The sequence below is a fragment of the Lycium barbarum genome, chromosome 10 (genome assembly GCF_019175385.1).
Source record: "Lycium barbarum isolate Lr01 chromosome 10, ASM1917538v2, whole genome shotgun sequence".
In the NCBI taxonomy this organism is placed as follows: domain Eukaryota; kingdom Viridiplantae; phylum Streptophyta; class Magnoliopsida; order Solanales; family Solanaceae; genus Lycium; species Lycium barbarum.
In genome coordinates, this window is record NC_083346.1 from 105,824,271 (window position 1) to 105,838,098 (window position 13,828).

The window sequence follows — 13,828 nt, forward strand, 5'->3', positions numbered from 1 at the left end:
TATGTTGATGCTATTCTGGTTATGGGTTCTAAATCCGCTCATATTGCAGCTCTTATTGCCAAATTGAAAACTCATTTTGTCTTTAGAGATTTGGGAAAATTATCCTATTTCTTGGGCCTTCAAGCCAACTGGACAAGTGAAGGATTGCATTGGACCTCCTTAATCGTGTGCAAATGGGGTCGTGTGGTCGATTCTCGACACCAGCTTCATCCTCATCCAAGCTCTCCAATACTGGTGGAAGTCCATTTCATGATCAAACTCTATATAGGAGTACTGTTGGAGCTCTACAATACTTGACGTTTACGAGACCTGATATAGCATATGCAGTAAATAAAGTATCACAGTTTATGCATTGTCCTATGGACTCTCACTGGGTTGCTGTCAAACGTATTCTTCGTTATGTCAAGGCTACTACTTCTCATTGCTTATTCTTTTCTAGTGGATCCTCTACCTTACTTCATGGTTATAGTGATTCGGATTGGGGGGGGGGGGGGGGGTGATGTTGATGATCGAAAGTCTACCACGGGATTCACCATTTTTCTTGGCTCCCATTTGATTTCATGGGGTTCTTGGAAGCAAAGAGCTGTATCGCGGTCGAGCATAGAGGCTGAGTATCGTGCACTAGTTCCTGCCATCTCTGAGATGACATGGATCGAGCTTCTCCTCTGCGAGATTAGATGCTTCACCACTGCTCTTCCTATTCTCTGGTGTGATAGTCTTAGTGCCACCTACTTAACTACTAATCCCATTTTTCATTCCCGAACAAAATATATGAAAATCAATTTTCATTTTGTTCGGGACAAGGTTCGTGCGAAGTCCTTATCAGTCAGGTATGTGAGTTCCCATGATCAAGTGGTTGATGCTCTCACCAGGCCTTTGTCCAAGGTCCGGTTCCAGGACTTGAAGCACAAGTTGACAGTTGTTCCATACCATGCTCAACTTGAGGGAGCATGTAAGGATAACGTTATGCAGGAATTTGTATTCGAGTGTAACTGTATATATAGTTGCGGAATGTTATGAATATAACTATTCTCTCATTAGGAGTCCTTAGGAGTGACTACTTTGGAGTAATAGTCTCCAAGAAACTTATGTATATATTGATGTATCTGCTTCCAAGAATTGTAATGTGAGAAGCATTTTCTACAGTTAGAGGCCGTTTGGATTGACTTGGTCAAACCAACTTATAAGACATTTTTTAACTTATTGGGGTGTTTGGTAAAATACAAAATAACTTAAATTAAGTTAAAAAGTGCTTAAAATAAGTCAAAACCAAGAAGTTGCTCAACCCTAATTTTTTTTTTGGGGCTTAAAAGCTATTTTGGTTTGACCAACAACTTTACCCTTTTATCCCTTATATTTTCTGTTAATTTCAATACTACCCTTACCTCTAAAAACCCTTCAAGCACTTTTATCCAAACACATAACTACTTATTTATAAAATAACTTTCAGTACTTAAAAAGTACTTTAAGCACTATGCTTAAAAGCCCCTTTTTTCCAGCTAATCCAAACTGGCTCTTAGTATGTTTTTGCAATTTAGAAGATGTAATCATATTCAGAAGCGACTTAAAAAAAATTAAGTCAAGATTAATATATTCAGGGAAAACAAAAATCACAGCAAAGAAAGAAAAAACCAACTTTTACATCTAAATCGTTCAACTTGCAAACTTTCGAGGGAACCATCACATGGATTAGAGGATTAAGTAATAATCTTCCAATAATAAAGAGCATGCTCCATAAGAGAAGGGAAAGGTTTCATGATGTAAAGCAATATTCCATGCAAAGCTAAAGCCGTTCCTTTCTTTGCTTGTATCGGTTCTCTTAGCTAGCAACCAATTAGCTTTTGAATTGCAACTACTTATAAAAACCCTACTGTTCTAATGAACTCTCATCATCATCTGTATCTACCATTATTATTAACAACTTGTACAACATCATTTGTCCCTCAAAGTTATAATAAAAAATGCCGATCTATTCTTCTGATTCTGATGATCCCCGCCCTTCATATTCAGCACCTCCCAAAAGATTATTTGCTCGTCAAAGACCCATGCATGCAATTCTTGGAGGAGGAAAAGGTGACTTACCTTTTTCTTAGTACTTCCTTCTTTTCAATTTCAGTATTTTAGTTTCCTTTTTAGTCTATTTAAAAGAGAATCTTTTCTATATTTGGTAATTCTCACTACAAGAAAAAAATATATTTGACAACAATTTTTTTTTTGTTGCCATAGATTGATTATTGTTGCAAAAAGTACTTTTGGCAACAAAAAAATATATTTTGTTGCATGAACTTTTGTTGTTGCCAAAAGTACTCTTTGCAACAATAATCAATACTATAACAACAAAACTAAATTCTTTGGCAACAAAAAAATCATTTGCCAACAATAAAACTAAGTTGTTGCCAAATATAAAATTTTTTGTTACGATTTCTATACTTTCTTGTAGTGTCTCTAAAAATTTCAATATTTTACGTAACATGTTTTAACGACAAGATTCAGAAGACATTTTGGTATATACATTACACTCATCTTTAGTCTAAAATCACAAAATTTTAAAATCTTTTTTATGTTCTTAAACTTTGTGCTTAGTCAAAGTAAGAAAGTTAGATCGGAGGGAGTATATGTTTTGTTTTAATCTTCACTTCCCTGCTTGCATTTTCTAATATATGATATAAGTTATATAAATTGATATTGTAGAGGTTCTTTACATAATAAAACATTTTAACATGTAATAACAGGTTATTTACTATATTATCCCTTCGGTCCCAGTTTATATTAAGCACTCTGATTGGGCACAGAAGTTTATTTAAGAAAGACAAATTAATAGACTTTTGAAACCTGTGATCTAAAATAAATCATAAATATTTTTGTAACTATAAAATAAAAAGTTTAAAATTAAATTATTTCTGAATATTAAAATGAATCAATCTTTTTGGGTTAAATGGAAAAAAAAATTGTATCGCATGAATTGAGATAGAATGAGTATCAATTGCTAGTAGGATTTATGGTATGAGTCTTTTTGTGACAAACCTGAAAAAACACTACAACAAATTGACTTCTTTTTCTCTATTTATCTTCCTACAGTCGCGGATATTTTATTATGGAGGGACAGGACAATATCAGCTGCGATTCTATTTGGATTCACAATGATATGGTTCCTTTTTGAAGTAGTGGAGTACAACTTTGTTTCTCTTTTGTGTCACATTTCCATGATCTTGATGTTGATTCTGTTCATCTGGTCTACTCGGGCTGGACTTATTGATTGGTAATTTTCCAAGCAATGGCTTCACAAAAAGATTATATTCCCTTTGTCTTAGTTTATGTGATATACTTTACTTTTAAATTTATTCAAAAAATAAATGTCATACTTCCTTATTCATAAAATTTTTATTTTATCTTTATTGAGATGATTTATAATAATACAAAAATTTATGACTTATTATATACTCATTTCATCCAAATTTATGTTATATTTTTCGTTTTTCGAGAGTCAATTTGACTAACCGTTGATTGTATCAACTTAACATTTTGAAATAAAATTTGAATATTAAAGAAATATACAATAAGTATTATAAGTTGTAATTCTTCGCACATCAATATGATGGAAAAATATATTTTAAAATGTTAGTCAAAGTTCACATAGTTTGAATCTCGAGAAGCATAAAGTGTCACATACATTAGGACAGAAGGAGTATTACAAGTTTCAAAAGTCCTTCTTTCTTCATTAAGTCACGTGTCCAGTCAAATATCGCCACATAAATTGAGACGGAAGGAGTATTTAATTTCGTTATATTTCTTCCCTGTTTTGAATTATGCTGATAATAATATGTTCCTCTGTTTTGGTTCATCAGGGCTCCTCCTGATTTTCGTGCTATCATGGTATCGGATGTGTTTTGATAAATATATAGTTGGTGATAATTCAGGTTGGAGACGTAAACACATGACATTTCAGGTAGAAAACACCCAAAAAAAAGTTATACTTTAGGTGTGTTTTTTACCATTATCTTAAATTTTATCTGATAGGTGTACTGTGTATGCATCCCACTATGTCATTATTTAACATATATATCTTGGTGTCTGATAGCAACATTATCCTTTAGATTATTACTTCCGAACTTATGTTTTTGTCAATACATCAAAACGGCTCAATCATCAAATCTCGATCATATTGTCCGTTTCTTTTGGATGATAAAGATTCCATTCTGGTTTTAAAAATATGTATAGATTCTTTAAATATGAAAAAGATAAGGTGTAAAAAAATACTATATCTTTTCCTTCCCTTTGGATCCATTATTTTAATTTTCTAAAGGTCATCTAAAGCCATTAACAGTGAATGATTGAGGAAAGAGTGAAGTAATCAAAGTAATATAATAGTTCTTTGCTTGTTTTTTTTTATTCGTCTGCTTGCTTCTACCATGTCTCTCTAAGTAGTTTCTTACTATTTTCAGTTCTTTTAAGAAAATTCACCCCCTTGAAGCATAACATTTAATAGACTTGCTCACAGAACTATTAATCTAAAATGTCATTGAAATCTCCTTAAATGTTTTACTTAATCGACACTCCACTAATTAGCATAATAAGGATAGGTTTGAAAAAGAGTAGTAAAAGACTTTTCTTGTTTTCTCTAGTACGGCAAAAAAAAAAAAAAAAACATCAATAAATTCAGTTCGCCAAAATGACTACTCCATTGTCACAATTTGTATGTGCAAGAGTATTAGTAGCACATGGAATTCAAAGCAAATAAGAAATCAAATTAACTAAAACTTGAAATAAAAGAAACTATGCCGCCCTAAGAACTTTCGACAGTAGGCACACGACTTTCCATTATTTGATTGCTCCTCCAACTCAAAACCTTGAGAATATGGAAATACAATCTTTCCTTGTGCAATCGACAATTTAAAACTACTTCATTAATGTATCAAATTTCTCCTATTATTATACCTCTGTATGGAAATCTTTCCCCATTAAGATTAACAAAACCTACCTAAGTACTAATTCGTGTCACATTCAACCAAAATTCATACAAGCCTACTTAGCTTTATAAAATGAACACATTTAAGACTCAACACTATTATTAGATCCATTCATTAAGTATTAATTATCAAAATGCTCTAAAATCAACAATATCGGAACATTTTGACGATAGCCCTCTGAACGCAGACTGTCATAAGTCCAACCCTGAGCTTTTTCTTCACCAGTCTCAACCTCCTCTCTCAACAGTCAACACAAATTCCTATATTTTTTTTCTTTCAATTTTGAGGCTCCCCTTACGTTTTTCGTGCAACAAGAATTTAAGACTTAGGTTGTGTTCGGAGGAAAACATTTTTCATAAATTATTTTTCAATTTTTTTCAAGTTTGGTTGCTCAAAATTTTTGAAAAATATTTTCTAGAAAAATAAGCTTCTAAAAATAAGGAGAATGACCTCTCTAATGGATCTAGAAAAAACGAGTTACACAAATGACATTCCACACTAGTACTCTACCCTCTAACACATCCTAGCCCCACTTCCACCCTCCATATATAGCTCCCATCCTCACCACCCACATCTTATCATCCAATCTCTACCCCACAATGTTTGCCTATATATATATATATAAAAGTAAAAAAACCACTTATTTTTCAAGAGAATTTTTCCCGTGGAAAACATTTTCATTCGTACCAAACACATCCCTAAAGTCAACCATATAAAGAGAGCTAAAACTATCACTAGTTGATACAGTGCCCATCTTCTTAATTCATGTTCAACAGGACAACCAGCACCGCTCCCCATTTCTACATTGTGCCCCTTCTTACATCTCATTCTCCTTCAAATAAATGGGTAGTTGGATAAGCATATTTTTCTTTACTTGTCTCTTTTCAATATATTCTTTCAATTAAAGTTAACCCGGGACATGTGAGCTAAGTTTTCAAAACTAAATTAATTAACGAGGCAAAATTAGTTGTTTAATGCCCATTAAACGCAATTGTCTAATTTTGAGCATATTTTTCTTTATTCTTTACTTCAAAGTGTTAAGTATTGATACTATTAAATATCTTCTAGTCCGTATCAATTAAAGTTAACTAGTGCCCATGTAAGCTAAGTGTTCAAAATAAATTATTAGGGCAAAATGTTAATGCCCACTAATTATGTCTAATTTCCACTTGCATCGGATCACACCATCATGCTAAATGCAGATTTATCAAATTTAAAAAGTCATTAATTGCTACGGTATAGAGTTAACAATGTTTTCCCTAGTTAATATAGTGGTGCAAATAGGCCAAAGAAGTTTTGGGCAGAGGTGAATAAGTGTCGAGGACATGACCCTTGATAGGAGGATGTGAAGGTCGAGTATCAGCGTAGAAAGTTCGTAGATTGCCGCACAGATCTCTTTTCCATACCAGGAGTATTAGTAGCTTTTTTCGTCTGCTTATTCTTAGATCTCTAGGGCTAACTGCTCGTTTTTTTCATTTCATTTATCTTATTATTTTACTGTCGTTAGTACCTTTTATTACTGCTGCCTTTTCATCTTTTCTTGAGCCGAGGGTCTATCGAAAATCACATCTCTACCTTTACAAGATATGAGTAAGGTCTTTGTAGACTCTACCCTCCCCAGATTCTACCTGGTGTGATTATACTAGATATGTTAATATTGTAATTTTTATACATTTGAGAGTTGATAAACGATTTTACGGGTCACATTATAAAGGTAATAGAAAATAACTATAACCATACATAATCTGTGAAAAATAAGTCAAATAACCTTCTCTATACATCAAGTTAAATTGCATCAACTGCGTAAAAAGATTCATTTACTCTGTCAATGATTATAAAATAATTCCCATCCAAAATATCTGAAATAACGACAGCACAGTGGAAAATCTTCAACCGTAACTGTTTTGCACAACCAAATTAAGAGAGCAAATAATCCTTTTGTCCCTTTTGGCAATTAAAATTAAAAAATGTGGAAAAGAATTCTATAAATCAACTCGAGGACCACTTCGTTAAAAACTTCTCTAAAACCCATTATTTCCATTTCTTCAATAATTTGTGAGTTATGGCAGGAAGGTGGAATCTTGAAGGCTGCACTGCCCTTGTTACTGGTGGCTCTCGAGGCATAGGGTGAGCTTTTAATTATTATTATTGGTTTTGGATTCTTGATATATGCTAGAAAATTCTGCAATTTAAATCAAGTCTATATATATTGTACTATTTAACCTAAAACACTAGTTTAAGAAACTTACAGATTTCTCCTTTGCGGAAGTGGACTTGTAGCAATCACGACTTGTGTGTTATCGATAGACGGAAATCCTCACAAGACAAGAATTTCATTTCATCCACAGCCCAAATATCCTTTAGAAGCTGAACGTTCTTTTTTGATTTTTTTTTTTTTTAAAAAAAAACTTAGCCGTCATATTATGAGGGACAAGCCTCTCTCTTCAAACACTAGTAATGATATATTTATACGTTATAGGAAGAGTTCAGGAGGAGGACAAGCTAATGGACTAACATTCTAATTAGTTAGCAGAATTTTATGAATTGACCGGACCCAATACATGCTTCCAACATATAGTAATGATCATTTAATTTGTTGATGATATTTATCATTTAGGTATGGGATCGTAGAGGAACTAGCAGGTCTTGGAGCATCAGTTTATACATGTTCACGTAATCAAAAGGAGCTTAATGAGTGCTTGACTCAATGGAGAAGTAAAGGTTTTAAAGTTGAAGCATCTGTTTGTGATTTATCATCAAGAACTGAACGAGAGGAGTTTATGAAGACTGTCGCCAATCATTTCGATGGCAAGCTCAATATTTTGGTAAGTTTGATGCATTTCTAACGGTATAGTTCACTAATTCATCCAATCCAGTCTGTCTCAATTTATGTAACACATTTTTTTTTCTTTCTTTCCCCAAAAGAATGTGATTGGTTTTGCTATATATATAAAAAAAATAATTTAACTTTATTTTTTTTTAATTTATTCTGTAGTCACAGAAGTATATATGGCATGTTTTAAACTAAAAGAAATCTTTGGCCCACCTAATAGATAATGAGATTCTCGATCGAATTTCATACTTTCTCACTATTAGAATACTGGAGCTTTCGATGAAGATGTTCTTGTTTTAGCTTATGTTTCAGTCTTTTTATAGGAGGACAGACGATCTCTTCTTATTATTTCTTGTATTTAGGTTATGTTTCAATCCTTTTATTAGTTCAATACTTGCTTTTTTTTGACTTTTTCTTTTTAAATTTTTGTGTGTCTAATCAAACACCATTTATGTAAATTCGGACGGAGGGAGCATCAAATTTTATACGCTTTTCTTAATGCCTGCTGCTCAAGCCAATTTCTATCTTAAGTCGAAGTGTCGAACATGGCCAATTAGAAATTATAGTATATGCAATTTTTCATTCATCAATGGATAACAAGTTTGAGTTTTTCATTATACCATATGGGGCCCGGAAGTGGGGTTGATAACAAATCAGCACAAAAATGATTCATCAAGTTCAAACATGAGACGATCACTCGTTAAGGACGGTTTACGGATCATCAAAACATGCACTCTGCTTTTAGAGAAGGGAAAAAAGGGTAAAATATACCCCTCTACTTTAGTTTATTAGCCAACTTTGTCCTCCGTTAGCCAAAATAGTCAAATATACCCCTCCCGTTACAAGTTGGGCCAAATATATCCCTACCGTTAGCAAAGTTTCAAAAATACCCCTCATTTCTAACATATTTCCACATAAACAAGTCTAATCATTGGAACTGGGTGACATAGACGCCACATGGCATTTACTTTATTCTATGTGATGCCTACGTGACAATATTTTTTTTAAAACAATCTAGAAAATTGATTTTCTAAAAAGAAATCTGTTAAAAATGGCTTTTATTAAAAATATGATTTTCATTTTATTTCATAAAACCCGCTTCTTAAAAAAAAGAAATTCTGGAAAATTGGAAATGATTTTTTTTAATCAATTTTTCAATTTTTTTTAAAAAATTAATCCAGATTTTTTTTTAAAAAATAGGAAGCTTTTTTTTTTTTAAAAAAAAATACTTTACAGTTTTCTAGATTTAAAAAAAAAATCATTTTTCATATTTTTTAACTAAAATATCCAATTTTCGAGAATATATTTAAAAAAGGGTTTTATTAAAACAAAAAAGTTTTTAGATTTTTAATAAAAGCCACTTTTTTTCATGTTTGTTTTAAAAAAAAATCAATTTTCTAGCTTGTTTTTTAAAAAATTGCCACGTAGGCACCACATAGAATAAGTTAAATGTCATGCGGTGTCCATGTCACCCAATTCCAATAATTAGACTTGCTTATGTAGGAATATGTTAGAAATGAGGAGTATTATTGAAACTTTCCTAACGGTAGGGGTATATTTGGCTTCACTTTGTAACGTGAGGGGTATATTTGACTACTTTGGCTAACGGAGGGCAAAGTTAGCCAATAAACTAAAGTAGAGAGGTATATTTCACCTTTTTCCCTTTAGAGAAAGATATGGCATCTTGACCATTTTTTTTTTTTTCAATTTGTTTTTCTCCCAAGGTAAATAATGCTGGTATTGTCATATACAAAGAAGCTAAAGATTACACTATGGAAGATTACTCTCTGATCATGAGCATCAACTTTGAGGCTGCTTACCATTTGTCTGTACTTGCACATCCCTTATTAAAGGCATCAGAAAGGGGAAATGTTGTCTTTATTTCTTCTATTTCTGGTGCTTCTGCACTTCCATATGAGGCAGTTTATGGAGCAACCAAAGGTAATGGATGTATTACTCATTTCGTTTCGATTGATGTAGCACCTGTCAGATTTCAAAAGTCAAACGAGTTTTGTTCACCTCTATTTTTTACATGTTAGGTAAACATTTTAAATTGTTAATTATTGGGACTTGTAGTATTTTTTTACATAATTTTCAAATATGTGAATTTTATTTCAAAAAATTTAAAGATTATGGCCGAAATCATGGTCAAAATAAAAAAAAAAATTGAATGGCAAAATCTAAACGGTACCAAATAAATTGGATCAGAGGGATGTACCAAATAAATTGGATCAGAGGGATATGTTTTGTGAAATTTTCAGTTAAGAAAAAAAAAAAAGGAATCAAGAATTTTGCATATTACTAATACTTTGGGTTAATTAACTAATTTAATTTATTGGCAATAGGAGCAATGGATCAACTCACAAGATGCTTAGCGTTTGAGTGGGCAAAGGACCATATTCGTGTCAACGGTGTTGGACCAGGGGTTATTGCAACTTCTCTTGTCGAAATGACAATAGTAAATATCATCCACTTAATTAGTGTTTCTTAGATTTACAGTATTTTTTTGCTAAACTTTCAAAATATGCTTATTTTAAAAGTGGTATGTTACAAATACTTTAAAAAATTATTTTTGGAGAATAGCAACTTGTGTTTGACCAATCAATTTGAAAAACACTTTTTGAGAATATTTGAGTAGTACTTTGTACTTGGCTAATGTTCTAAAAGTGCTTATGGGAAAAACTATATTTTCTAGCTTCTAAAAAAATACTCTGTTACTATTCAAAATCACTTATCTTTTTTTCCTAAAAACTTGGCCAAACATCTCAGCTTTCTAATATTGCATATTTTGTTTTTCAAAAAAGTACTTTTAGCTTTCCAGAAGCTTGGCCAAATTAAACAGGCTATCAGTAACTTGAAAAATTGAGTAATAGAACATGTTATAACTAATTAAATTGCTCGGAAAACAAACATATATATATATATATATATATATATATATATATATATATATATATATATATATATATATATAATTATTTGCACGATCAATGTATATAAGTTAATAAAACTTTCTAATTCTTAATTTGATTTGTTTGTTGCAGCAAGATCCAGAGCAAAAAGAAAACTTGGATAAGTTGATTGATAGATGTGCGCTCCGTCGAATGGGAGAGCCCAAAGAACTTGCAGCAGTGGTTGCGTTTCTCTGTTTTCCTGCTGCTTCATATGTCACAGGCCAAATTATATATGTTGATGGTGGCTTTATGGCTAATGGTGGTTTTTAATCATCCTTCAATTTGCCTTTACTTTTGTAAATTATCAAATAAGGGAAGGAATTGAACTTCCTATTTCGGCTGCAGAGACCAAGTCATTCAACTATTCAAAGTAATCTACTTTATTAGTGGTGGAATAATTTCGAAAAAGAATTTCAAGTTGACTTTTTGCGAAAGGGAAGATGGCTTTTTGTCAAAGAATAATGATGTAGAGAAATATAGCAGAACAAAAGTAAATTGGGGAGACTTTCTGCTAACCCAAGATTGTTAACTAAGATTGGAAGATTCAACTAAAGAAGAGGAAGCTTTGGAAAGGAGAACTTTGTAATGGAAGAAGACTCTTTTGAATTAGCTTGAATGACTTACAATTGGATTTTTTATGGGTTGATTACAAATGACTAAGGCCGCCCCTATTTATACTTGTGTAGGGATGGTTCTAGAAATACTTCTAGATACATCCATTAGAAAAATCTAGTTATCTTTATCTCCTACCACTACTTTAGAATATCTTGATATTATTCTAGATATAGATAATTCTATCTTCAACTACAAATATCTAAGTGTCTAGAATTTCTAGACATTTTCTAAATACAATATATATCAAAGATATTACATTATAGCTTTCTAGAAACTCTTCTAAATATCTATGATATTTATTCTTCCAAAAAATTAACTTTAATTTTTCACACTCCCCCTTAAAGTAATTTTTTAGAAGCTATCCTGAACTTGTCGCGGAAGAACTTAGACGAAGCTTTTGAACGTGCCTTGGTGAAGATCTCAGCAATGTTTTCCCGACACTTCTTGATGATGGTTTTCCGCTAATAATTGGGCCTCTAAAGAAACATGAATACGTCTTGATAAAATTTTCATTTCTGTAGCGGACAGACTTTCCACCATTTCTTTTTTACCTTTGCAAACCACGTGTATCATCTTCATGCTGAACTTCACATTCTTGAGTTTCCAGACTCCCCCTTTCTCTTAGCTCCTTAACAATTGTGTTATCTGGAGAAACACCTGAGTCGATGACGATCTGACCATGAATTTCCTTCGAAGCCTCAATACTAGCATATGATCCACTACTAAATTCCCTTTTCAGCTCGTCAATAAATTGTTTGGCAGCTTCAGAGCTTCCAAAAATCATACTGTTTGTATCTCCATATGAAATTGAGCCTTCAAGGCCAACCTCTTCATTTATTTTGTCACGATCCAACCCCATAGGCCATGACTAGTGCCCGAACTGGACACTCGTATACGAATCTATTAAATATAGTCAAACTAAAACTAAGGACAATATGGAAACTTGTAAAAACAAACGAAGGATTCACAACACCACATATCATAAACCTGTCTCCTGAGGAGTCATGGCTAGCCACAACATAACAAAATACGCAAGCCGACGAGGCTGCCACTATACACGGGAATATCAAAAGCAAACCATATCGACACAGCTGACCAAAACCTATATACAACCCACACATATCTACAGACCTCTAAGAGTATAAAAGTGAAATATGACGGGACAGGGCCCCGCCGTACCCCTGGACATATACATAAGTCTATATCAAAATATCTGTACCAAAATAGTCTAGGCTCCGGAACAATAGAGCTCTCCAAACAGCTGAGCAGAAGTCCTAAGCTGGAAGATCACCAAACCGAGTGTCTGTACCTGCGGGCATGAAACGCAGCCCCCCGGAGAAAGGGGGTCAGTACGAGATATGTACTGAGTATATAAAGCATGAAATACAATAAGGAAACTCATAATTGAATAAAAGATTACAGGAGGCAAATATGATAATCAAAGATACCAATGCACCTGTGCCTTAAGAGGTGAGAATCATCCATGTTTATATCATATACCATACCTGGCCCATTATGGGACTCGGTGAATAAAGTCATCATATACCATACTCGGCGCCATAATCACATCATCATATATATATATATATATATATATATATATATATATATATATATATATATATATATACCGTACCCGGCCCTCTAGTGAGGGACTCGGTGAACAATGCAGTGAAACTGTGCACGAAAACATACCCGACCCGGGACTCGGCGAAAGATATATTAAGAGAATGCACGAGCAGAGTAGTGAGCAACTATATGCAAACTAAGTCATGTCTAAGACTCCATAGAATAATTATAATGAGCTATCATTTGAAAATCAAAGACAATAGTCATGTCATGTACCCTTCGAATGTCACTATGGATTATATCAAATAGAACTTCAGGAATCATAGACACGTATCAAGACATAATGAAGTAGGTTCTGGAAATCAAGAACATTAGCCATCCTAGTGTCTCTAAGAACAGGAGCTTCTTTGGAGTTATATGTTCGTCGTCTGTTTGTTTCATAAAGATCATGCCAAAAAGAAGGAAGGGATAGCCTTAACATACCTGTTATAGATCAACCGTAACCAAGCTTGCTTCGTCGCCCCTTTAGCCTATTAATATGAGAGTGACACTATTGTTAATAAACTACGACTTCCAAACTTATAAATCTACAACCAATCACTTATGGGAATCACTTCTTAGTTCATACTTCTTGATTCGTATTTTAATTAGTTAAGAACTTAACGGAAATCGGGCAGCATTTCCTCTATATAATTCGCCTAACCCGAACTTTCAATAAATCTCCGATTAGCACAACAATACCAACAACAACGATAACAACTCAACTACCATCCATGTACAAGAAAACTACTTCAATGTCATTTTAATAACAAGCTCGAAACAGTCCACCAAGACTACAACATCGAAATACAATTTTCGACCTTTACTTCGCAAAATTACAAACACATAGA

General features: G+C 32.9%; 1 protein-coding gene across 1 annotated transcript; it reads left to right on the plus strand.

The window, feature by feature from the left end:
* The first annotated feature begins 6,935 nt into the window (after positions 1-6,935).
* Positions 6,936-11,643, plus strand: LOC132615530 (tropinone reductase 2). Its single transcript, XM_060330132.1, has 5 exons — positions 6,936-7,094; positions 7,585-7,792; positions 9,525-9,741; positions 10,146-10,258; positions 10,845-11,643. Exons 1-5 carry the CDS (start codon positions 7,030-7,032, stop codon positions 11,022-11,024), a joined length of 783 nt encoding a protein of 260 aa, XP_060186115.1. The 5' UTR covers positions 6,936-7,029; the 3' UTR covers positions 11,025-11,643.
* Positions 11,644-13,828: the final 2,185 nt, after the last annotated feature.